This window comes from Pleuronectes platessa, chromosome 17 (genome assembly GCF_947347685.1).
Source record: "Pleuronectes platessa chromosome 17, fPlePla1.1, whole genome shotgun sequence".
NCBI classification, from domain to species: domain Eukaryota; kingdom Metazoa; phylum Chordata; class Actinopteri; order Pleuronectiformes; family Pleuronectidae; genus Pleuronectes; species Pleuronectes platessa.
The window spans coordinates 23057451-23084093 of record NC_070642.1 but is presented as its reverse complement, the minus strand read 5'-3'; the positions used below and the strand labels follow the sequence as shown (position 1 = coordinate 23084093).

The 26643-nt window shown below is 47.6% G+C and overlaps 3 protein-coding genes across 4 annotated transcripts; 2 read left to right on the top strand and 1 right to left on the bottom strand.

The window, feature by feature from the left end:
- Positions 1-764: 764 nt before the first annotated feature.
- adam17b (ADAM metallopeptidase domain 17b) lies at positions 765-7230 on the bottom strand. The gene is given in 19 exon segments (XM_053445753.1): positions 765-1037; positions 1039-1113; positions 1259-1315; positions 1437-1604; positions 1683-1813; positions 2414-2548; positions 2626-2729; positions 3335-3534; positions 3614-3766; positions 3836-3927; positions 3997-4141; positions 4668-4778; positions 4860-4946; positions 5140-5270; positions 5444-5666; positions 5754-5842; positions 5919-6049; positions 6152-6284; positions 6952-7230. Coding segments are annotated over 19 exon segments (2532 nt in total). The 5' UTR covers positions 7046-7230.
- A 1094-nt stretch (positions 7231-8324) lies between these two features.
- Positions 8325-15479, top strand: taf1b (TATA box binding protein (Tbp)-associated factor, RNA polymerase I, B). Its single transcript, XM_053445754.1, has 15 exons — positions 8325-8453; positions 8605-8703; positions 9508-9595; positions 9847-9944; positions 10043-10135; positions 10541-10646; positions 11648-11816; positions 11922-12021; positions 12407-12554; positions 13084-13249; positions 13332-13369; positions 13495-13582; positions 13854-13924; positions 14386-14614; positions 14929-15479. Exons 1-15 carry the CDS (start codon positions 8436-8438, stop codon positions 15131-15133), a joined length of 1716 nt encoding a protein of 571 aa, XP_053301729.1. The 5' UTR covers positions 8325-8435; the 3' UTR covers positions 15134-15479.
- Positions 15480-19402: 3923 nt separating this feature from the next.
- LOC128460344 (Krueppel-like factor 11) lies at positions 19403-26319 on the top strand. 2 transcript variants are annotated; one of them, XR_008342198.1, is made up of 5 exons: positions 19403-19500; positions 22737-22958; positions 23481-24339; positions 24813-25567; positions 25659-26319. XR_008342198.1 is itself a non-coding variant. In XM_053445502.1 (4 exons), the coding sequence occupies exons 2-4, from the start codon at positions 22746-22748 to the stop codon at positions 25106-25108; spliced, it is 1368 nt and encodes a 455-aa protein (XP_053301477.1). In that variant the 5' UTR covers positions 19403-19500; positions 22737-22745; the 3' UTR covers positions 25109-26319. The 2 variants fall into 2 exon arrangements, 1 of the variants encoding a protein (XP_053301477.1); XM_053445502.1 differs by having other exon boundaries at positions 24813-26319.
- Positions 26320-26643: the final 324 nt, after the last annotated feature.

Here is a 26643-nt window from a genome sequence, read left to right as displayed (position 1 = left end):
GTTGACTTGTTGACTTGTTGACTTGTTGACGACGAGCAGCTTGAGCAGGAACCAGTGAGAACAGCTTCTGTGAGGATGAGCTCACCAAGTGTTGACCAATGAAAAGTGACCAGATGGTGGCGCTGCAGAGTTCTCACAGTTCGTTCTGAAGTCGTCACTGAACGACTCAAAGTGTCGCTCACGCTGAGTCACTGATGTTTTGTCTCTGAGACACATCGAAGTGATAGAAGACGAAGACGAGGACGTTCCAGCCGAGAGACGACGAGGCACCGGTGTGAAGACAGGAGACGTGTTGTCTTATTAAAGACGTCTGTGGCTCTTACATCAAACCTGTGATGGGCGGGGGGGCGGGGGACAGGGCGTGATGGGCGGGGGGACGGGGGACAGGGCGTGATGGGCTGGGAGACGGGGGACAGGACGTGATGGGCGGGGGGACGGGGGACAGGACGTGATGGGCGGGGGGGGCGGGGGACAGGACGTGATGGGCGGGGGGGCGGGGGACAGGACGTGATGGGCGGGGGGGCGGGGGACAGGACGTGATGGGCGGGGAGACGGGGGACAGGACGTGATGGGCGGGGGGGCGGGGGACAGGACGTGATGGGCGGGGGGGCGGGGGACAGGACGTGATGGGCGGGGGGGCGGGGGACAGGACGTGATGGGCGGGGGGGCGGTGGACAGGACGTGATGGGCGGGGGGACGGGGGACAGGACGTGATGGGCGGGGGGACAGGACGTGATGGGCGGGGGGGGCGGGGGACAGGACGCTCAGCACTGCGTCTCCTTGGAGTCGATCTGGTGTTGTCTCTGCAGTCTGAACAGCTTCTCGCTGCGCCCCCCCCCGCTCGTCCCCGTCAGGTCCTCGAACGAGCGCCGAGCCGAGCGCCCGAACGCCTCCTCCAGGGGGGGGTCGTCCAGGGGGGGGCTGGGGTCCTCCTGGATGGTCGCCATGCGGGGGCTGTCCAGAGTGGGGGGGGCTGCGTCGGAGCCCGGGGGGGTGCTGGTCTGCTGGGGGCTGCACGGCTGGAAGCGAAGGGGGGGGGGCGGCGCTGGGGAAGGTCGGAGGCTTGAAGATCCGAACAGGTGCGGACTCCAGGCTGCTCAGGAGCTCGGCATTCTGGGTAAACAAACCGTCAGAGTCAGGTGGTTAAAGGAGCAGGTTGTATTTTGAACTGAGAAAATTAATCTGAGCCCCGCCCACTGTTGTACTGTGATGTCATCAAACGTCCGACCAATCAACAAAGAGCATAAAAGCTTCTCACGCTGGGGAAGAACATGGACTTGGTGCTTTGCTGGAACTGTTGATCCAGCTTCTTGTCCTGAAAACACACGGAGAGGGACATGATGATCTGTGACGTGACATATGAACATGTGTATGACACATGAACATGTGTATGACATATGAACATGCTCGGGTGGGAGGAGCCCCGTGTGACCCACCACGCAGTGCACCAGGATGCTGAACGGGACCCAGAGGAGCAGCGAGAAGGCCACGACCGAGCCCACGATGTTGTCGGCCAGGAAGCTGCCCAGCGTGCTGATGTCCAGCTTCTCGATGAAGTCCCACAGACGCTCCACCACGTCCTGCACCTGCTTCATGCACTTCCCCTGCAGAGAGAGTGCACGTGATAAGACACCGTGCACGTGTTTAACAGCAGGAGCTGGTTTCCTGAGGGGGGGTCTCACCGCTCCGTCACAGAAGCCCACCGTGCAGGGTTTCCCTTTCCGCAGGAACAGGAAGTGACCCGTGTGGTTGTGGTAGGGACTGCAGGCGCCGCCGCGGCTCCGACAGCAGACTCTACAGGACGAGTGGGTTTCTGAGGAGAAACGGAATCAGATGTTCAATAGAAAAATAGATCAAGATAAATCAAAGTCAAAAATAAACAGGAAAATCATTTTGCTGGTTTTAGGTCAAGTTTTCTTCTTTTAGATTGTTGATGTTTTTAATAATAATTCTGGTTTCAAATATTAAGTCTCAGCAGCAGAACTCAGTTCAACTTTAAACGAGTCCGAGCTGTTCGCTGGACAGAGGCTGTTCCAGATGTTTCTCTGAAACCAGCTGCTGCTGTGGGACAGAAGCTAAATGAGGCTAGCTAGCTCCTAGAGAGACAAGGACAGTCAGAGGGACAGCAGCTCTGCTGGAGGACGGAGGACAGAGGACGGAGGACAGAGGACAGAGGACGGAGGACAGAGGACAGAGGACGGAGGACAGAGGACAGAGGACGGAGGACAGAGGACGGAGGACAGAGGACGGAGGACGGAGGACAGAGGACAGAGGACGGAGGACAGAGGACGGAGGACGGAGGACGGAGGACAGAGGACGGAGGACAGAGGACAGAGGACAGAGGACGGAGGACGGAGGACGGAGGACAGAGGACGGAGGACGGAGGACAGAGGACAGAGGACAGAGGACGGACCGTTGCAGGCGCAGGGCTGCAGCTTCAGGACGGCCTCACAGAACGGGACGCACTCTCCGCTCAGACACTCGCCGTTGTCCAGACACACGGTTTTATCCGGAGCGTCTTCTGGGGACGGACACTCGCTGCTGTTTCCTGTTGACAATGACACAGAAGACGTGAGGCGTCGGGACCAGGACAGCTGAAGCATGACCTTTGACCCGGGTGCTGACCTGTGCAGTAGGAGTGTCCTTTGCAGGTGGCGTCGATGGGCTCCTGACAGACTTCGCCTTCGGACTCGAACCGGCAGCCTTTACAGCACGCACTGTTCCTGTCACTGAACACAGAACAGATCGCTGAGCACACGGAGCGATGACACGTCTCCTCTTCCTCCCGACATGAAGCCAAAGATCTCAGAAAACCACGCTGCCATCTTGTGGAGATGAGGTGATTTGCAGTCAGAGTCTCTGAAGCGGTGAATCAAGGTCCCGCCCACACTCTCGACCAATCCTGAGTCGATCTCAGCTGTCAATCATAATATCTCAGCCTGTTTTTATGACATCAAAAAACTAACTAGAGAAAAGGCAGTGCAGCTTCTGTGAACATTCACTTTGACCTTTGACCTCTGAAACAGAATCACTTTATCGTGTCCACAGGAATGGGACGGACGAGCACCTTGTCCTCAGTGAGGACACATCTGTGACAAACATTTATTAACGTCTACTCTGATGTTTGAGTTTGGTCCATGTCCCGTCTGCTAACATGGAGGAGGAGGAGGGGTTATGACCTGTACTGCAGCCTGACACCAGGGGGCGATCTAACCCTAACCCTAACCCAGGGATATGACCTGTGACATGTGACCAGAGGAAACGTTACCTTGTTTAAAATGAAATTATAATGTTCAGCTCCCCCCCCCCCCCCCCCCCCCTGCTGGTCTCTGACCTGCACCGGGCTCCGGGTCGGAGGCGGCAGTCGTCCGTGCAGCAGCGATCTGAGTGGCTGTTCAGGAGTCCGGGGTCACACTCCTCCCCCTGCTCCACCCGGGAGTTCCCACACACGTGGAGGTTCCTCTCCCGGAAGCAGGACGGGGCCTTCGCCCTCAGACGCTTCACGATGGAGCGCCGGCTGCAGTCCGAGAAGACCTGGACACACCAGAGAGGTTCAGGGACCAGAACCCTGCAGGTGTCAGCTGAGTGACAGGTGGAGGACAGGAAGCAGCACCTTGTTGTTGACGTGGTCTCCGCTCACAGCGATCGGGTACATGACGAACTTCCCCCCCCCGTCGTCCCGGGGGGCGCAGTGCGGGACGTTGTCGGGGTCGTGCTCGGCTCCGAAGTTGTGTCCGAGCTCGTGGGTGGTCACCAGGTCGGCCTCCTGCAGAGACCAAGCGGTTACTACCTGTGAAGGAGCGGCGGTCAAACAGCTGTTCAGAACCCCCCCCACCTTGGTCAGGATGGTCTTCCCATAGTTCATAGTGCTGGTCAGACCCGTGTTGAGGTAGATGGCCCTCTGCTGGTTGGCCGATGAAGGACACGCTAAAGAAACAAACACATGTGACCATCGAGTCTCCCTGGTGCTCAGAAGACTCCGGGTCCGGACTCTACCTTTGGAGCAGAGGCCTCCGGGGACGTCGGGTTTGGCCGGGGCCACGTAGGCCAGACCCAGAGTCCCCTCGGCGAAGTCCTGGTAGGTGAAGAGGTGCGCCAGGCACACGGTGGAGGCGTTCTCTGCGATGTCCACACTGAACTGCTGCAAGAGGACAAAGGACAGAAGGCGGGATCAACATACAACCTGCAGCGTGTTAGCGTGTTAGCGTGTTGGCGTATTGGCGTGTTAGCGTGTTGGCTTGTTAGCGTGTTGGCGTGTTGGCGTGCTGGCGTGTTAGCATGTTGGCGTGTTGGCGTGTTAGCGTGTTGGCGTGTTGGCGTGTTGGCGTGTTGGCGTGTTAGCGTGTTGGCGTGTTAGCGTGTTGGCGTGTTAACGTGTTGGCGTGTTAGCGTGTTAGCGCGTTGGCGTGTTAGCGTGTTGGCGTGTTAGCGTGTTGGCGTGTTGGCGTGTTAGCGTGTTAGCGTGTTGCCGTGTTGCCATGTTGGCGTGTTGGCGTGTTGGCGTGTTAGCGTGTTGGCGTGTTAGCGTGTTGGCGTATTAGTGTGTTGGCGTGTTGACGTGTTGGCGTGTTGGCGTGTTGGCGTGTTAGCGTGTTAGCGTGTTGGCGTGTTGGCGTGTTAGCGTGTTAGCGTGTTGGCGTGACGCTGGAGCCGCGGCAGCTTTTGACCTCCAGCAGCTTCTTGACGTCCCAGACGTCTCGGCCCGTCTCCGGACTCCCTCTCATGTTGAAGTGACTCTTTCCTGGTTCCACGCTGCTCGGGACCTTGTTGATGATGATCTGACAGGAAGTACGATGATGTCACATGACTCCACCCAGATATACAACCAGCCAATCACAGGGTTCCGTCATGTTTCTCACCTGCTGGATCTGAACTCCGTAACCAACGAACTCCTCGTCCCACGAAGTGTTTCTGTAGATGTCGTCCACTCGGTCGATCAGCTCGATCTGAGAAGACCAACTGTCAGCATGGAATCTGTTGTACAGGTGTGTGTACGTGTGTGTGTGTATGTGTGTGTGTGTGTGTGTGTGTGTGTGTGTGTGTATGTGTGTGTGTGTGTGTGTGTGTGTGTGTGTGTGTGTATGTGTGTGTGTCCCATGTACAGGTGTGTGTGTGTGTGTCCACACGTGTGGGTCTGACCAGGTAGTTGAGTGTGGTGCTCTCCTCCTCTCGGCCCATGTGTTTGAAGAAGCGATGGTCGGCCACCAGCAGCAGAGGACACGTGTTCCTCTTGTGGTCGTGGACCTGACGTTTCCCTCTGAACACAGAGTCTGAGCAGGTGAGGAAAAAAAACACATTAGAAACATGTTAGCAACATGCTAATAAAATGAGAGGCTGGTCCAGACTCTTCTTCTTCTTCTCAAAGCCACAGTGAAAAACATCCTAACAGAGAAAATCTCTTCCTGAAATCTGTAACGAGACGAGAGAGAAACGATGTTCGGACCGTTTCCCTCCGGCTCCGTCGACTGGTCTGTTTCAACGCCCTCAGGCAGGAGGGGGCTGGGGTCGGAGGTCACATGGCTGGGGTCGGAGGTCACATGGCTGGGGTCGGAGGTCACGTAGCCGCAGACCGATGGATGCTGCAGGCGGCTCAGGTTCCTGATGTCCTCTGAGCGGTAGATCAGCAGGCGGCCATCAGGGGGCGCTGACGTGAACCTCCACAGAGGCTGGACACAGAGGAGGAGACATGAAGGAGCTGTGACTCTTCAGGTCAGAAGGTCAGAAGGTCAGAAGGTCGAGGTCTGAGTCGTTACCTCGATGTTGAACTCGGCCTCGTCCGTCAGGATGTGAGCGGAGAACTCGTCCTCGTCGATATGAGCCTGAACCCGAGAGTGTTCTTCACCTGGAACACACAAGCTCCACACCTTTATGTCAACAGACACACACACACACATACACACACAGACGCACACACACACCAATGACATGTCCAGTGAAGAAGTTGTGTCTGTTGATCTGATGACTCCGCTCCCCGTCCTCGTCCACCACCTTCACTCTGAAGTCCTCGGTGAACAGCTGGTGGTTGGTCCTCAGGTAGAGTCTGAACGTCCTGCACACACACACACACACACACACACACACACACACACACACACACAGGTGTTAGCGTCCTGCTGGGGGGACCTGACGGAGCTCTGATGGAGACCAGGACCTCTTCAGGGCGTAGAAGCTCAGCGTCTTCTCCACGTGACTCTGGGTCTGGACGTCCCTGCGCTGGACGGAGTGCGTCTCCAGGCTGGACGGAGACAGCACGTCGAAGTCGTCCAGCATCGACCTGAGAGACGCTGGGAGGAAACACATTGTGATGTCATCGTCCGGCAGGAAGTGGTCACACTGAGACTCAGAGAACAAATACCACAAAGAGTTCAGTCGATTCTTGACATTATATAAAACAGATCTGAGAGAAAGTAAAATGAGTTTGTTTTACTTTGTTACTTTAGTTCTCTTTTATTCTAAACGTTATTAATATATTCATATATTATTGGATGTGACACTGTTGACGATATCTGTTTATTATACGTGTCAATCATCGAAACTTTAACTTCGTTTTTTTTAGGTCTTTTTTCATATAATGTTATTTCTTTACTTTGATAAATAATTTCTCGTTTAAATTGTTTCCTGTTACACGTGTTGAAAAAATAAACTGTGAATAAAGATGGACGACACTTCAGATTTGAACGCTGCCCTCTTGTTGTGATGACGTCAGTGGGAATTGGTTTATGAAGTATACAAATATTCGAAACGGTTCACTTGTTAGCTCTTTGTCGGGATCCATCTTTAGTGACAGTCCATGGTTAACGTTAAGTTTTATGATCGTCTTATTTTAACATTGTTTTCTAATGTTATGTTTATTTGTATCTGAAGGAACTTTATATAAGAAAGTCGAGACAAAAAATTATACAGAAAAATGATGGTGACGATTATCATCAGAAAGCGGAAGTGCGGACTGACCTTCTTCCTGTTGATCGGTGTCTGCGGATCGAACCGCTTCGGGTGAAACCGTGAGAACCGCGAGGATCGTAAAAACGGTGATGTCCGGTCTCATGTTTACCGGCCCCGCTGCTTCCTTCAAAATAAAAGCTCCGACATCACAGGCAACACGTTCGCGACAGTTTGCAAGAGAGTGTTCAAACACGTCCGCTGATACAAGTCGAGAATGAAGTGAGATGAGAAACAAAACGTTTCCGGTCCGAACACCAGGAAGACGGAAACCCGCAAGTCCGCACGCGACAGGACATGCGGGACGGAAGTGGATACAAGATCCTTCAAAATAATACACTTAAAATACAACAGAAATAATTAAATATTTGTTAAATGATAAAGTTTTAAAACACAACGAATCAATCACAAGAATCCTTATAGAATATTATATATTAAATTACATAATGATATGAACATGAAAGTACATGTTACAGAGGAAAACAGAAAGACTGGTTTATTTCTAGAAAGTCTACGGACTACAAAGTGTAAAATATCATCATTGAAAGATTAATAACAGGATATAAATTCTGCAACATGCTGAATTTGAAAGTTGCCAGATTTAAATCATTTAAAGTCCAACAACATGAACGAGTGTGAAGCTCTATCTCAGAATTTGATCCTTCAGATTTCCTCAAGATTTTATCATATCAAAATAGCTATTATTATTATTTATTATTATTATTAAATATTATTATATTTATTATAACTACCTCATTGATATTACTGGAGAATAATAGCACACAGCTTTATTTTGAAAATCAGTTGTTGCATAAAGTCTGTATTATGCCAAACTTTACAAACTGGTGAATTAATCCTTCTTGAATCCGAAAAGCATTAAACCTTTAAAAACGGAGGGATTTTTAAGGGGGGGGGGGGGGGGGTTAAAAGGTGATGTCACTGGAGGAGAAACCTGCCTGACGTCAACTTACGTTAGAATAACAAGGAGACATCTGGTGGTTTATTTTTAACAAGTGACATCATCACAACATGGCGGGAAACAAACCCTTTCAAACACCAGAGACTATTATTATTATTATTATTATTATTATTATTATTATTGTCATCATCATCACTATTTTATATAGTTTTTAATATTGTTATTGTTGTTGTTATTGATGTTTATATCAATAAATAATTATCGTTATTATGGTCATCATTATTTTTCTCTGTATTCTTATTGTCACTATATTTATAATAACATTTATTATAACCACGTTTGAACAACATGAAAATTACATAACATTTGTATGTATGTATATGTCAGACATATTCAGTGGTAGTTCATCTCTCAGACTGTGAGTGGCAGCAGAGCGCCACTGACCGTTCAGTCTACCGGAAATCACGGAAGAAGAAGAAGAAGAAGAAGAAGAAGAGGAAGAGGAGACTCAACACGTGAACGAGCAGCTGATTGGACTCGTTGAGTTTAAACGTGTTTAAACGGTTTGAACGTGAACATGGATGAAGAACTCACGGTAGTTTCTCTTCTCAGCTGTTTTTAATTCACCAAACTAATCTATGTATATATATAACTGTATGTTTATATATATATAACTTTATGTTTTTGTATATAACTGTATGTTTGTGTATATAACTTTATGTTTGTGTATATAACTGTGTGTGCAGGCCGGGTTCCGGGAGCCCTGCTCCCAGTGCTCCGCGGTGGACTGGGGGATTTCAGACGAGGGTCGCTTCTACTGCAGGTCCTGCCACAACGTCATCGAGGTAAACAACAGTCACGTGATCAGCTGATCTGGAGCATGACATCACCTCTTCTGATCTGAATAAAGATGTGAAAGGTTGAACATTGTCAAAGTTCCTCAGCACCAATCATAGCTTCTTCTCAGGCTGCGTCTGATTGGATGAGAAGTGTCTATGAGCTGACGTCTCCAGATCTCCACTGAAGTTCTATGAGATGTAGATCTGGTCTCTGCCCGGGACACTGAGACACAGAAGCTCCTCAGGTCTCTGGATCTTCTCTGGAGGATCACACTCAGTTCCTCCTCCTCCTCCTGAGCTCCTGTGTAAAGTGTGAATCCAGGAGCAGTGTGAACAGCAGAGGATCCTCCACTGGTTCACTGAGGGGGGGGGGGGGGGGGACTTCTAACACGGGACACAAACATGAAGAAACATAAACAAATGTCTCTGGTGAAGAAGTGCTGACACACGCAAAGAACACACGAAGATGTGAAGAGAGCTTGTGGTGATCAGAGCTGACGACATGTCAGGTGATGTAAACATGATCACGTGACCTCTGCACCAGAGGTAACGCGTCACTTCCTGTCTGTCAGATGCTCCGCCCTCTCCTGCTGTGTTGTTCATGTGTGAAAACCTCTGGAGACAGACTGGAGACAGTTCTTACATCCTCTGGAGGTCCTGTCTGAAAACATGAGACCTTCAGGGACAGTGCAGCTTCGCGTCAGCAGGGGGCAGCGTTGTATTTGTGACTTTTCATTTGAGTTTCATCAGTTCTCACCTGTGTGAATAAAAATGTATTTTTAATGCGTGAACGTGTCCAAATGTCCTCAGAGAACCAAAGAGGTGGTGGACACCACCTTCACCCCCGGCTCCACCAGGATCTCCACGATCGGCAGAGGGACGAGACGCAGGAAACCAGGTCAGTGTCTCCGGCTCAGACCAACTTCCTTTGAAGATCAAATAAAACACGTGATGGGCTGGTGGTTACATTATTTGTCTGGATGATTCTGAAACCGACAGAATTAATCTTCAGTCTTTCAGAAAGTCCATTCATACTTCATAATTCTTAATCTTCTGTGGTTCTAGTTGCCCACTGAGAGTTTTGAGTGTTTTGAAGCAGCTGCAGATCTTTGAGTTTGGAAACTTCAATGATTGAAACCGTTTCCTCAGATCGTGGTCGTCACTGGATGATCTGTGAAGGTTTCCAGTTCATCCTGAGGAACCAGGCCGACGCTCTGCTGGGACTCGGAGTCTCTGCTCACTTCAAGGTCAGCGGGGGGGCGTCAGAAACCGACCAGACAACGTTAGGGAACAAGTCGTTCATCTTTATTAACAGTGCATGTAATTGGCCGATGTGCTGTTCTAGGATCAGGTGTTGTGTCAGCTGTGGAGACTTTACCTGCAGAAGAGTCGGCAGGCGTTCACCAACAACCCAGTGAGGAGCTCTCGCCTCAAAGTGGTGAGTTCACTCACACATCTTACATCCTGGTGGTTTTTAACTCGTTAGCTGCTGCTCGACTCTCAGCCAATCAGAGACGAGTCGGAGAAACACTGGGTTTTAACAGGAAGCTGCTTTCTTCAGAGTTTTACTGGATGAGTCAGCTGTTTGAGGAGGAGGAGGAGGAGGAGGAGGATAGAACCTTCATCACTGAAGGAAGAAGACTACAACTCCTATCATCCCACACTGCATTAACACACTGCCCCCTAGTGGCAGAATTTGACAAATGTGGAGCAGTTTATTTGAGTCTTAATCACTTGTTGAAAGCTTTGCCTGAATGTAAATTTGTCAAAACTTTTACTAATAACTTTAAATTATTAAAAATAAAATCTTTTTTTCCTCTTCCCCGACCTCGTCTCTCCTCAGCACCGTCCAGGATCCGACTCCGACAGCGTCGCCGAGTCGTCGGCTGCCTCGGCCAGTGAGACGGAGGGAGACACCAACATGTCCAGCACCGCCGCCTCCATCACAGGTACTGGGGTCCTCACTATATACAGTCACTGATCCTCTTTATATACAGTCACTGATCATCTTTATATACAGTCACTGATCATCTTTATATACAGTCACTGATCCTCTTTATATACAGTCACTGATCCTCTTTATATACAGTCACTGATCATCTTTATATACAGTCACTGATCATCTTTATATACAGTCACTGATCCTCTTTATATACAGTCACTGATCATCTCTATATACAGTCACTGATCCTCTTTATATACAGTCACTGATCCTCTTTATATACAGTCACTGATCCTCTTTATATACAGTCACTGATCCTCTTTATATACAGTCACTGATCATCTTTATATACAGTCACTGATCATCTTCATATACAGTCACTGATCCTCTTTATATACAGTCACTGATCATCTCTATATACAGTCACTGATCCTCTTTATATACAGTCACTGATCCTCTTTATATACAGTCACTGATCCTCTTTATATACAGTCACTGATCCTCTTTATATACAGTCACTGATCCTCTTTATATACAGTCACTGATCATCTTTATATACAGTCACTGATCCTCTTTATATACAGTCACTGATCCTCTTTATATACAGTCACTGATCATCTTTATATACAGTCACTAATCATCTTTATATACAGTCACTGATCATCTGTATATACAGTCACTGATCCTCTTTATATACAGTCACTGATCATCTTTATATACAGTCACTGATCATCTTCATATACAGTTGCTCTGTGGATGTGAATAAAAACCCTTTTTTACCTATATATATATATATATATATATATATATATGGGGTTAGGTTACAAAAGTACATTTACACTTTCAGATCATGGAAACTAATACTTTGGTCCCTGCCAACACATCACAAATCTCTACTCACAAATCTTAAAGACATTTATGTGTTTGATATTTCTGTACCGACACAGATCTTAAATCTAAACTTCGTTTTTCTTTTTGATTTGAAACATGTGACATGTTAACGAGCAGAGAGCTGCTCTGATTGGCCGCAGCGGTCGGGCTCCTCAGACGTGGTCAGCTACCTGACGGCTCGTCAGAAGCGGAGTCGTGGTCTGATGAACATGCCCAAGACGTTAGCTCTGATCCACCTCGCTCTGCTCTGGAGCCGCGAGTCTCTGACGCTCAGCGACCTGCTCAGGTAACCTCTGACCTCCCGTCAGGTGACCTCTGACCTCCCGTCAGCTGACCTCTGACCTCACATCGTGCTACCAGTCAGCTGTTGAGGACTGAGCGTCTCTTGCAGGTTGGTGAACGAAGGTCACGTCCCGTACGTCAACGCCTTCGAGGAACTTCCAGAGGAGATGAAGCTCGACGGGAAAGACGCCCTCATCTTCAGAGTCGAGGTCAGAAGGTTCAAATGTTCTAACATGTTTCAGCTGAAGATTTGTTTGTATTCACATATTTATTGATATTTAGTTGTGTATTTATTAGTATATACGTATATAATGTATTACTATTCATCAGAATCTTAGTAATTATTTGTGTATTTGGTATCTACTAGTAGTCCTAAATATTGTTCTGTATTTAATAGTTATTAGTGTTTGTTTTAGAATGAATATCTGTATATTTATTAGTATGTGTCAGTTTAATTTGTGTGTTTTAGTACGTTTACGTGTAGTTATTATTTTCTTCTCGTGTTTTGGTTCATGATGAAATGTGTTTTGAAGATCTGGTGTCAGACGCTCGTCCGGTGGACGTTCTGACGTCTTCTCCGGTTTGTGTCCACAGAGCGTCCCGTCCCACCGGCTGGTCCAGCGCCAGGCTCACACTCTGCTCCTGTTCCTGCAGCTTCAGACCTTTCCTCCAATCAGCCGCCAGAGTCTGCTGCACCCGGCGCTGCTCAGCCTGCGCTACCTGGCCGACGCCAACCTGCCCGGTAACACCTTGTTCTCCAGACAGAAGAACTCCAATGTGCTCACGTTGAGAGAATACATCAAAACAAAATACATTCTATATATATATAAAATGTCTATATAAACAGATCTAATACTGGATACTATAATAACAAATCTAAGACTAGACGAGTATGAGCCTTGGTTGGGAAGTGACTAGCTAAGAGCTAACAGCTAGGAGCCACTAGCTGTGTCCATCAGGGGGCGCTGGAGAGCCAGACCTGGATCTGATTCTGAGTACGGCCAGAACCGCTCTGCCGGCTGATCTGAGGTCTGACCAGGTTTTATTCAGCGAGTAAGAAATTAACTATTAAGTGCTTTGAAAACCTCTGACAGGATTTTGAAGTTGAATTCAGTGGAGGGATTTTAGTCCAGAAGCAGGAATGATATGTTCAGATTCATGTGTCAGGACTCTACTGCAACCAGTACTCCCAGTACTGCAGACGGTACTCCCAGTACTCTCTGATCATTCATCACTTGATGGAAACGTTCTGTTCTCGTGTGTCGGTCCAGACGATCTGCACCCGTGGGTCTGCCGGCTGATGGACGGAGCTTGTTTGGTGGATTTCACGTTCGATCCCCAGTCTTGTCCCGTGCTGCCGCGGTACGACATGCAGACCGCCGCCGTCATCATCGTCACCATGAAGCTCCTCTTCGGCCTGGACGACCACACAGAGTGGTAACGGCCCCGCCCCCACTGATCTAAACTCCTCCCACTCACATTTTACAGGTGAACAAAACATTTGTTCTGTGTCTTTCAGGGATTTATCCAACGAATCCGGTGTCCAGCAGGACTCAGGTCAGTTCTTAGATATGAAGCTACGACATCACTTCACAAACTCAAAGCCGCCTCATTGACTGATACAGGAGGAAACTTATAGAAACATAATATTTATAAAGAGATTGTTTTTTTTATTTTCTCAGAAGACATGTTTAACCTGAGGAGGTGGTTCCGGTTGACGCAGGCGGCTCTGATCTCAGCTCAGCAGAAGAGACTCCACGACGCCGCCAGGTGAACCCAGTGACTCCCACCTGAGCTCGGCTCAACGTGCAGCGGCGCCACCTAGTGGCTGGAGGCCTCGTGTGTTTAGCTCTCTGTCCGTCTGTGTGAACTCAATATTCTCGTCTAATATCAAATAGTAGAAACGTTCAGTTCCACTAGAGTCATTGAACTGAGGCACATGTTGTAAATGAAGCTTTCTGGTTGGTGAGTTTTTTGTTTAACACCAAAATGAATTTTTTATTGCTAATGTATTTATCATCTCCCTCCCTCTCATCCTCAGGAAACAGTGGAAGGCCAAGAAACCTCTCTACCCGAGCAGAGCCTTAAAAGCTGTCGTGATGAAAAGGAAACGTAAGAGTTTCTACAGAACCGTCACTTCGTCATATTTCAGATCAGATCAGAATCTGAACAGCAGCAGAACCTGATCTGTTCAGATCCCTGATCCTGGAGGACACGTCGAGCTCTGTAACCTGAGGATCCTCGACTGGGTCTCAGTCTCTAGTTTCAAGTCTTATGATCATTTAGAGTCAAACAGACAATAAAGCACCGGATGTATCGGGGGGGGGGGGGGGGGGGGGGGGTACCACAGTGTGATTGACAGCTTGTTTCACTTAATGGGGGCAGGTGTGCAGGTGGACTCTGGTGACTTCTGGTTTCAAAAAACCAAGATGGCACAAAATGTCAAAGTGAGGTTTCAGAACAGCAGCTCACAAACCAGCTGGGACGTCCCGGTGACGCTTATCGAGGACATTTCACTTTGACTCATCGGACGTCTTGAGACTAGACCAGCTGTGATGTTTGTGTCTCTGCAGGGACAGCAGAGCAGGTCCAGATGTGTTTTGAAAAGCTGTCCTCTCGTCCGGTGGGCGTCCAGCGCTGCGTTCCGTCCAGCTTCATCTTCTGCTGGGGGGACGAGGACGGAGCGGACGGTCCCAGTCTGCACCACAAGAAGCTGGACCGAGTCCTGACCCTGAAGCACAACGTCCAGACTCTGTCTAACACAACCTACTGGCACACGGCGCTGCGAGTCTGTGACCCCAAGTACGTTAGAAAGGGTTGAATCATCAACCTGTGAAATGTTAGCATGATGGCTAACACTTCAAAACAAGAAGGGATTCACATAAAAACGTAAAATGACCTTTTACAGAAGTCGGAACGAGCTGTGCATTGATGCTAGTCATGACCACTAGCATCGTAATGTTAGCACTTAATAGCAAAAAGTAACATTAGCATCTTAAAAAGTGGCTTGAATATTAAATAATAAAGTAATGGAGCTCTTTGTATTTAATAAAGGATGTTGCAGTCCGATGATGTGTTTCCCTCCTCGGGTCCTGACATGTTCTCCTTCTCCTCAGGAAGTGCAGGAGTCATTACTCGGAGGTGGAGGCGACGCTGCCTCGCTCCTTCGTGTGGCTGCTGCAGCTCTTCTCCTTCCTGCTGAGCGTGAAGCCCCCCCACCTGTACGAGGAGGTGCTGAAGGTGGAGAGACGAGTGCTGGACCGCAGAACCCTGAGGAGGACGGGGACCACCTCCAGGGCCGAGGACACGATGGTCACCTGAGGACTCGAGTCCTCTGGTTCTATCACAAGCTCCTGATGAAGTCAGAGAAACGCAGTGACACAAACTCAGCAGCAGGGGGAGACTCACAGAAAAGACTCAGAGTGAACATGTCGGTTGGTCGTGCACGCAGCTCACGTGCACGCAGCTCACGTGCACGCCTGTGTGCCCTCTGAAAGTTACAGGGGAAACTTCTCAGACACAAACTTTAGAATGAAAAACATTTTGTTTCTTGGATCTAAATGAGAACAAATCAAATGTTCCTGCTCTTGAAACTTAAAGACATCTTGAAAAATATTTCTCTTGTTTCATAATGAAATCTGTTAAAAATAAATAAACAATTGTTATTATATAATGTGTTTGCTTCAGTCTGTAGGTTTAAAGTCTTATGAGGTGAAACAGGTCTTCAGAGGACAGGAGTCATCTGAGGACGCTGGAATCAACGAGCCGACTGTGAACGCAACACGAAGCTGTAACCGAGGTGACGGGAGGTAACTGTAGTATCACCATGGCAACCTGCCCAGCGCTGTTAAGTCACCTAGCAACAGCCATGAACAAAAATCAAACCTCACTCTGATTAACAGATTTCAGATGGAGATGATGAAGGGACACTGCTTCTTGTTGTTTTTCATTTTTTATTCATCAATGGTTTTATTCCAGGTTTGTTTTCAGCTCTGAATCAGTCCAGTTACCTTAAATGACCCCTAGAGGTCAGACCAGGTCACTGCAGCAGCCGGGAGAACAAAGAGCGTCTGAAACACCACGTGAGATTCACATCCTGACTTTAATTCTTTTATTTTCTTTGTTCACTTTAAACAAACCAGAACATGAGAGTTCACAAACTGCTCACTTCCTGTACGCAAGTACAAGAAGTAGTACCACACTGTCAAAATACAAGTGCTGCAAGGAAATGTTACTGAAGGTAAACTATGAATATAAACAGGAACATGAACCTAAAGCATTAAAAGTCAAATGACTCAGTAAGTAGCTCTTCTCATCCGACTCTGTAATGAAACTCACTCTGAGCTCGTGGTTATGAACTGTCAATAAAGACGACTTCTCTTCTTCTTCTAGAAATGAAGCAAAAATATCTCGGGTATGAACGCTGCCCTCTTGTGGTGATGATGTAATTTGCAGTCCGAGTCTGTAGTGATCTGAGGAACTCGTCATACTGATTCAAATAAGTGAGAGTTAGAATCAGACCCTCAGAGGAACAGGGAGTTTAACGTGAAGCTTCTTCATCCGGTGTCTGGACTGGAAGCGGTGGAGAGAACTTACAGGGACGTGTGAACCAGAGTCGGTGAAGGACACGGTGGACTTCATGGATCTGGATCTGCAGCGGAATATTATATGTGAGCTCAGACGTCAGTTTGGATCCAGAGTTTTTATCTCTGCTGCAGAGAGAGAGTCGAACCCGAGTGTTGGTGCTGCACCGCCCGTCTCGTCCAGCAGGGGGACCTACATTCCACTGACCCCCCCCCCCCCCCTCACACACATACAGTACATGCACTCAGTGTGGGGGTGTCCCCGCTCTGTCACCTCCTTTCTGTACATCTGCTGCACCGCTCAGGACCAGGAACCAGACTCAGGACCAGGAACCAGACTCAGGACCAGGAACTAGACTCAGGACCAGGAACCAGACTCAGGACCAGGAACCAGACTCAGGACCAGGAACTAGACTCAGGACCAGGAACTAGACTCAGGACCAGGAAGTAGACTTAGGACCAGGAACTAGACTCAGGAACTGAACTAGACTCAGGACCAGGAACTAGACTTAGGACCAGGAACTAGACTCAGGAACTGAACTAGACTCAGGACCTAGAACTCAGGGTTCCTACAATCATGAAAAACCTGGAAAAGTCATGGAATTGTAAAATGTTTATTTCCAGGCCTGGAAAAGTGCTTGAAAAAAAAAAGTTTTGGAGAATTCATGGAAATGTATTATATTGATATTTTCATGTCATTCATTTAAGCTGAGTTTTAAATAATTCATATGCTCTTAAAAGAAGTACGCTAAAAATATAAGCAGGCATACGCTCTGATTTTTAATTGTAGCTTGTGTTGTGCCTGAGTCTGTGAAGAGGCATTAAAACTGAAACTTTAAACAATAAGGCAGGAGGGGGGGCATGAACAGTTTGGGCCAGATATAAGGCCTTCACACATATTATTAATAATAACCTTTTCCTTCCTAGTGTTGAATCTTGAAATTAGCTTGAAATGTGTGTTGGTCACAACGCTGGTCAGTCTTGATAAAAGGTCTGAGTGACATTGTTTGGTTTTAGTTGTTTCAAATGTTTACACAATCAGAACATATTTAATGTATACTGTCTGCTTTGGAATTCTCACTGTTAGCATAAATACTACATTTTGTCAGCTTCTCATGTAGACACCGAGATTCCACAGAATGTTTGGTCCTGGAAATCCATTGGTCAAAATGTGTAAGAACTAAACTCACTGTCTTTGGTTACAGTCGGGATGTGTGTGTCTTTGTGTGTTTGGTTGTGAGTGTATATCATTCTCTCAGGCTAGAGAGCGTGTGTTGTCCTGCAGGTTGTGAGTCGAGCTGTGCTCTGTGTGTGTTTCCTCACTGGAGGATCTGGGACTGGTTTCTGCCTGGAAACCGTTTCTCATGGACGCACCGCCTGTTTCTCTTTTTCCTTTTTTTTACTCACCAACCTCGCTGAACCCGGAAATGGAAATGAACTCACGTCACCCCAGCTGTCCCAGTTTCCCCTGGTGTCCCGGAGTCTGAGCTGACGTCACTCAGTCCCACAGCAGCAGCTCAACGTGTTGATCTGTGAGCGAGCTGAGGTGGGAGGAGGAGGAGCCTCCTGTCAATCAAACACCGGAGACAACATCAAGAAGATGAGGATGAGGATGAGGAGGATGAGGGTGAGGGTAAAGATGAAGATGAAGATGAAGATGAAGATGGGGATGCTGATCACAGTGACGGCTCGACCAGCAGCAGCTCACAGTGTTCACATGCAGCCACAACAAAGGAGCCGGTGCTGGGCCGGTGTGTGTGTGTGTGGGGGGGGGTGCTCTGGCTGCCTTCTAGCCCCGCCCTGGAATTCTTTATAGGAGAGGCTCGACGCATAGGAGTCCCCGGGTTCATCTGCCTTGTGAGGAGGGGTGAGGAGGGGTGAGGAGGAGGAGGAGGGAGGAAGAGGAGGGAGGAAGAGGAGGGGGAGGTAGTTGGTCCAGGAGGAACTGGACAATGAGACGATGTGTTGAGACCTCGAGCTGCAGGATCTGCTCTTTGTTCCTGTCCTGACTTACACCTCTGACAGGGACTTTAACGTGCACACTAACGTGCACACTAACGTGCACATGTCTGAGATAATGCAGACACGTGAAGAAAAATGCCCCCCCCCCCCCCCCCCCCCCACAACCCTGGACTTTTCTCCACATTCACTCTTTTGACTTTTTTGACTTTCAATCATGACTTTTTTCTTTTAACAGAGACATAACATACAACTCACTTCACTGTTATTATTGGTATTACCATTATTATCATATATATAATATAAATATATCATATTTATATTATTTTGTACCTCAGATGGTGTGTGTGTGTATGGGTGACCCCTAACCCACATTTTTCTCACTTCAGCATCTTCCGCATTGTCCTGATTTTAACTAATTAATGTAATATTCTCACATGATTAGTCTTTAAAAAGTCCGTATGTTTGTGATATCTAAATAAATAAATAGAATCCAACTGAGTTTAGTCAAATCAACGATAGAACAAAGATGAAAACATTCACCTCAGAGTTTGACATCTTTCTGTTTTTCTGTTTTCTTTGTTTCTAGTTGTTGATGGAGGAATCTTTATTCGATGTTTAAACACGTGTGTGTGTGTGTGTGTGTGTGTTCGCGCGCGCGCTTGTCTAAATCATATATAACCTCATGTTTCTATATGTTTTTGATATTTTCATGATATCCGAGCTGCAGTAGTTTCTGTCACGCGCGTCCTCGCGGGTATTCGCGTGCCCGCCGCCGCGTCCCAACCTTTCCCCCAGTTGGTGCGCGCCCCCGGGTTCACCGGGTTTACTGTGACACCGCTGACTCCGCGGCCACGCCCCCCGACAGCCACGCACCCCGCCTCCAGCCAATCGCGTCGCGGCCACGTACCGATCACGCAGCGCCTGGCCTGTGATTGGCCGGTGCTCGCTACACCTTTGCCTGTGATTGGCTGCGTGTTACCACCCGCCAGAGCGCTCTCACTTTTGTTTCTGTGTTTTCTGCTCGCTCGTGTTTGAGGCTCCAGAAGTGAAGCGGCTCTGCTCCGGGTCCGAGTCCGCTCTGCTGCCTCCATCTCCGGCTCTGCTCTGGCTGCTGCCCCGGTGTCTGCTCCGGCTCCTCCTCAGGTAAGTCCGCCCTGACAGCATCGCTGTCCCGGGCCCCTGATACACATGGTCCCGCTGGGTCATGACAACACGGAGGGTCTCACCTGGTCTCAGGTCAGACCTGGTCTCAGGTCAGATGTGGTCTCAGCTCTGGTCTCAGGTCAGACCTGGTCTCAGGTCAGATGTAGTCTCAGATCTGGTCTTAGATCTGTTCTCAGGTCAGATGTGGTCTCAGGTCTGGTGTCAGGTCAGATCTGTTCTCAGGTAAAATGTGGTCTCAGGTCTGGTCTCAGGTCAGATCGGGTCTGAGATCTGGTTTATCTGAGGTCACACTGAACCAGTATGTGTTTGTCTGTGTGTGTTTGTTGTGTGTTTGTTGAGCTCCTGGACTGGTTTTGTTGTGGATCGGTAGAACCAGATGTATCAGATGGATTTCTGTGTGATGTCATCAGAATCTGATCATTTGAAGAATCATAACAAGTAAATATCTTGTTATTTATTAATCTGATCAGCGGATCAAAAACAAACGTGTGAAACATGTTTTCATTAATAAGACTAATGTAGTTTCTTTAATAATCAATAAACCATCACAACTGTTGATCATTAAATATCTGTCATTTCAAATGTCAGAATTAGAACTGATACATTCATTTATCAAGAAAAACGTCAGATGTTTATTTATTGAGTTTAATGATGATAATATAATACAATTATTATTGGGATCTCTGTATGTTCTGTTTGAGTGTGTTTTAACTACACTTCCTGGGTATACCCCCCCCCCTCCTATCTCTGTGTCTCTGTCTCTCTGTCTCTCTCTCATTCTGTTTGTCTGTCTGTCTCTTTGTCTCTCTCCCTCTGTCTGTCTCTCTCCCTCTGTCTGTGTCTGTCTGTCTGTCTGTCTGTCTGTCTGTCTGTCTCTCTCCCTCTGTCTGTGTCTGTCTGTCTGTCTGTCTGTCTGTCTGTCTGTCTGTCTGTCTCTCTCTCTCTCTGTCTGTGTCTGTCTGTCTGTCTGTCTGTCTGTCTGTCTCTCTCCCTCTGTCTGTCTGTCTGTCTCTCTCTCTCTCTGTCTCTCTCCCTCTGTCTGTCTGTCTGTCTGTCTCTCTCTCTCTCTCTGTCTCTCTCCCTCTGTCTGTGTCTGTCTGTCTGTCTGTCTCTCTCTCTCTCTGTCTCTCTCCCTCTGTCTCTCTCCCTCTCTCTCTCCCCCCCCCCCCCCCTATCTAGAGGTCCCTCGCCCCTCGCTCGCCCTCTCCCCCCTTCCTATAGTTTAACTTATCTGAGCCACCATCACCTGCAGCCTACTTTCATTATTTCAGTATTTTCTTTTCACGGCAGATAAACAACAATGTTCTTTTATTGTTCTGATTTATTTTGTGTGAAAAGCGAGTGACATCATTGGGTGTTAGATGGAATAAGAACTGTGTCAGTGCTCCACCTGCTGGCAGCAGGAGGCAGTGTGGCTTCAGTGGCAGGATGAGAGACAGACGTCATAAATACAGATGTTGCTGTTAAACAGTTTAAGTTCAAAGAATTGTCTTTGAAAAGGTGAAAATAATCCAATTTAACTGTTTGACTCAATTAGCTTCTCAGGTGTGTTCTTGGTTATTGGTTTGGTTATTAGTAACCCTAACCCAGGACTTCAGTATCTGCAGCATCTTTGTGAAGCTGCTTCCAGACATGAACTGAACCAGACATGTTCCTGACATGTTCCTGACATGTTCATGACTAGTTCATGACATGTTCATGACGTGTTCCTTACGTGTTCATGACGTGTTCATGACGTGTTCCTTACGTGTTCCTTACGTGTTCCTGACTAGTTCATGACGTGTTCATGACGTGTTCCTGACATGTTCCTGACGTGTTCATGACTAGTTCATGACATGTTCATGACGTGTTCCTTACGTGTTCATGACTAGCTCATGACGTGTTCTTGTCGTGTTCCTGACATGTTCATGACATGTTCCTGACGTGTTCCTGACATGTTCATGACATGTTCATGACGTGTTCCTGACGTGTTCATGATGTGTTCCTTACGTGTTCATGACTAGCTCATGACGTGTTCCTGACGTGTTCATGACATGTTCCTGACGTGTTCCTGACATGTTCATGACATGTTCATGACGTGTTCCTGACGTGTTCATGATGTGTTCCTTACGTGTTCATGACTAGCTCATGACGTGTTCATGACATGTTCCTTACGTGTTCATGACTAGTTCATGACGTGTTCACGACGTGTTCATGACTAGCTCATGACGTGTTCTTGTCGTGTTCCTGACATGTTCATGACATGTTCCTGACGTGTTCCTGACATGTTCATGACATGTTCATGACGTGTTCCTGACGTGTTCATGATGTGTTCCTTACGTGTTCATGACTAGCTCATGACGTGTTCATGACGTGTTCCTGACGTGTTCATGACATGTTCCTGACGTGTTCCTGACATGTTCATGACATGTTCATGACGTGTTCCTGACGTGTTCATGATGTGTTCCTTACGTGTTCATGACTAGCTCATGACGTGTTCATGACATGTTCCTTACGTGTTCATGACTAGTTCATGACGTGTTCACGACGTGTTCATGACGTGTTCCTGACTAGTTCATGACGTGTTCACGACGTGTTCATGACATGTTCCTGATGTGTTCCTGACATGTTCCTGATGTGTTGCTGAAGTGTTAAAGACAAGTTACTGACGTGTTCCTGACAAGTTCCTGACATGTTCATGACGTGTTCCTGACGTGTTGCTGATGTGTTCTTGACGTGTTCCTGACGTTTTCCTGACGTGTTGCTGATGTGTTCATGACATGTTCCTGACGTGTTCCTGACGTGTTGCTGACGTGTTCTTGACGTGTTCCTGACGTGTTCTTGACGTGTTCATGACATGTTCCTGACGTGTTCCTGACGTGTTGCTGATGTGTTCTTGACGTGTTCCTGACGTGTTGCTGATGTGTTCATGACATGTTCCTGACATGTTTCTGACGTGTTCATAACATGTTCCTGACGTGTTCATGACGTGTTGCTGACGTGTTGCTGACGTGTTTATGATGTCTGAAAACATCTTGAATCCTCGTGTCCTCAGGGTTTAGTTGTTATATGTTACTTCACCACTAGATGTCTCTAAATATCTTGCAGGATATCTTCAGGAGTCGATATGTGAACTTACAAACTTCCGTGAACTTATTTGATTTCTGTTGATACTCAATAAGGTTTTTGTTGTTGTGGATCAGATTTAAGTCTCGTTTGGTCCTGATCGGTCTCAGGTTCACCGTATGGACGGACTGCCAGCGGCGACCATGGAGCAGAAGCCGTGCATCGAGTACCACGACCTGGAGGCTGCTGAGGCGCTCGTCAGCATGAGCTTCTGGGGTCAAAGGTCACACAAACCCCGCCCCCTGACTCCAACCTCTGACTCGTGTGACTCCATCCAGCTCCACCCGGAGGGAGGCGACGCCCCCAAAGACCTGAGCGCTCTGTCGTCACTGGTGAGAAGAGACATCGATTCAAACCAGATCTAAAACCTCAGTCTTAGAAACAGACTCAGAGACGCTGTTGGAATCTAGACTTGGTTCAATAATAATATCAATTCATTATTGGTGTTAATAATAAATAAAAATAAAAAATTATAGGAAGAGTAAAATATTGAAGTTAAATTGAACTTAAATATTGTGTTGATAGAAATGCCACTAAAAATATTAAAGTACTATTTTAACACATATTTAAAAACAAATATTTTTTTTTTAGCAAAATGTCATGTAAATAACAATAACCTAAACAAAAAAATATTTGTTGGTGTATCATGTATGTTAGTTTTTTAAGTTGTTACAAAATGTATAAATATACACACCCTTTTGATTCCGTGCCATTGAAATAAGTTAAAAATTATGATCAATTATAATCAAGTAGAAATACACATAAATAATTGTTCTGGTACTGTTCTCATAATAACGCCTGTCACTCTAACATGTTTCACAATAATAATTGTTATTATTTTGTCGACTTCTCAGTGTATGACTCCACCTCACAGTCCGAGCTTCGCTGAGTCCTCCACCTCCCCCGCACTGAGCCCCGCCCCCAGACCAGTCTTCCCCCGCCTGGCGCTGTGCAGAGGCCCCGCCCTCCTCAGCGACTCCTCCTCCCACTTCCCCTCGGACACCTCAGCACCGTCACCTCAGACGGAGTCGTGCTGTGTGGCTCCGCCCGGCAGAGCCATGGCCACCAGCGTCATCCGCCACACCGCCGACAGCCTCACCCCTCCTCCTCCTCCGCCTGCCCCCTCCTGTGCCCCCCCAACAGAAACGCCTCCTCGGCCAGGACTTCTAGAGACGCCTCCAGAGAAGGAGGATGGACGTCCTCTATCTCCTCACAGCCCGTCCTGTCCTCCCTCCCCAGTGTCTCCTCCTCACTTCTCCCAAATGTCTTCCTCCCTGTCCTCGCCGGTCTCTTCCTCCCGGCTGCTCTGTCAGGTGATCCCAGTGAGCGGCCGGACTGGGATGATCTCCGCCTTTGTCCAAGCTCCGGTTCAAATGCAGACCCAGGGGGGGCCAAAGCCCCTCCTGCCCCAGTCTGCTCACAGTTTCACGCAGTCTCTGCTGTTGGGCTCGGCCATGCCACAGGGGACCGTGATGTTCGTGGTCCCTCAGCCGCCCGTCTCCCAGGCGCCGCAGGGCCCGCAGACCATCATGACCCTGGGCAACACCAAGCTGCTGCCGCTGGCCCCGGCTCCAGTTTACATGCCGCCAGGAGCGAGCGGCGCCTCGCAGGCCGACTTCTCCCGCAGGCGAAACTACGTCTGCAGCTTCCCCGGCTGCAAAAAGACGTATTTCAAGAGTTCCCACCTGAAGGCTCACCTGCGCACACACACAGGTAGAGACACACACTGCACCAACCAATCAGATCATCCCTTTCCTCATTTGTTGTTTCCTTCATCAGTTTAGAACTTTTTACTTTTGTTGAAACGCTGTGAGAGACTGAGTCTGTTCCTTCTGACATGATGGCTGCCAAAAGTGAAGCCAGATCATCTTGATCACCCCCTGGTGGCTGGCTGCAGTATAGGTCATAAACCCTCCTCCATGTTAGCAGATGGGACATGAAACAAACTAACAAGTCAAAGTAGACGTTAAATAAATGTTTGTAAAGATGTTTCTGTCATTTCAGCTCGTTCTTATCTCACTGATGTTTGTTCAAGTGTTTCTGATCAGTTTGGTTTGAATCAGTTATTTGTTGATATGAAAACAGGCTGATACCTCATGATTGACAGCTGACTCCTGATTGGTTGAGAGTGTGATTGTGGTTTTGTTCCTACGTGTTAACACTCAGCTTGTTTTTCTCCTGTGCAGGTGAGAAGCCGTTCAGCTGTCACTGGGAGGGATGTGACAAAAAGTTTGCCCGCTCTGACGAGCTTTCTCGCCACCGAAGGACGCACACTGGCGAGAAGAAGTTTGTCTGCAACGTGTGTGACCGGCGCTTCATGCGCAGTGACCACTTGACCAAACATGCTCGGCGACACATGACCTCCAAGAGGGCGACCTCTTGGCCCGCCGAAACCGGAGACCTCAACAGAGTGGCCCTGGCCACGGCCCAAAACAGAGGCCCCGCGCTTCCAGTCGGCGTGCTCATTCCCACCGCCAACTAACAGACTCAGGAGCCCACAGGGCCGACTCAGGACCCCAGGAGGGGGGGGGGGGGGGGGTTGTTCACTCCACCCGTCACATCAGGACCACCATTTCTACTCCACACCTCGATCAGCCAGTGAACACGTGACGACCGGGCCCGGCTACGTTTATACACAGAACAGAACAGGGTCAAAACTATCACATCAAACTAAACCAGACCAGTTATCTGTTTTCTTCTCATGTTGCCAGTGGAACTAAACCTTTCTGAGATGAGCAGCATTGGCCAGACTCACCAGCTCCCCCCTGAGGCTGAAACATTCACTACACTCCAACTACTAGTAAATCCGTCTCTTCTTCAGTAAAACGCACAGAGAAACGTCCGGAGATTGTAAACACTCACAAATACCAAGATACTGTGGCTGCAAACAGGTCATGGTGGGTGACGCTAAGCTCACGGGCTACTGTACACGAACATCAAGGTGTGTGAATGCCACATATGATTAAGAATTACCAGCTTTAGTAATCAAGTGTTTTTGTAACCTGGTTAAAATATAGGTTTATTTCATGTAGACGTAGCTGGAGCCGGACGACAGCGAGTTCCCCCCCCAGCTCAGGACATTTTCTTCCCACAAACTCGAAGAGGAGGAAGATGAGGAAGAGGAGGACGTGAAGGCGACAGGCTGCTATTCATCCACAGACAGAAACCAACAAAAACCTGACATTGCACTGGATTTTTTAAATCTTGCTTGTTTTTGTACTCTCTCCGTGAATAATCATGTTTACTACATGTGTATATGTCAAGTGTAGCTAAATGTATGCACTCGTTTTGTTTTTTGCCAAAGCCCCTGTATTGTTTGTTTGTCTGTGACTGTAAATAATGTAAATATATTGATATCTATAACAATGTTATGTGTATTCCAATCTGCATTTATGACAGTACAAGTTATTGATATTTAAAAAATGTCAGTGGACAGTATTCCTCACTGTGATACTACCTACTATCTTTGCTTTACACAATATTATTCTTATTTAATAATTATATGTTGAGGATAAAGTACTGTTTTTGATAGCTTGATTTGGCCCATAGTGTAGCCAGTAAGAAAATACCTCATGTTATTAAATGTTATTCTTAATAATATCCACTTTTCTTGGAATAATCCCGTTTCTAAACATTTGCCTATAAGGGATTGTGAAGAAAATGGCTTTTATAATAAAAACGTACATCCATCAAGTGTTGCTCTGTACTTTATTCACTGAGATACTTTCTTTTCTTTTGTTTTCATATGATTCAAACTCAAGCTTTATTTATAAAAACAGTTTTAACAAAAAAACAAAGAAACACTGAATTAACTTTATTTATAATCTGAATATTTAACAGTTCCTGAAACAGCAAAGAGACACAGGACAACCTCCAAGAGAAGAATGAGCGGCGTTGGGTTGTTGTGTCACTTGTTCATTATAATGTCTGTTTACTGTGGCTTGTGTAAATTATAGAGGTTGTGATGTTGTGTGTGTCTGTGACCAGGGACACGTTGAATCATACGTGATATTCTCT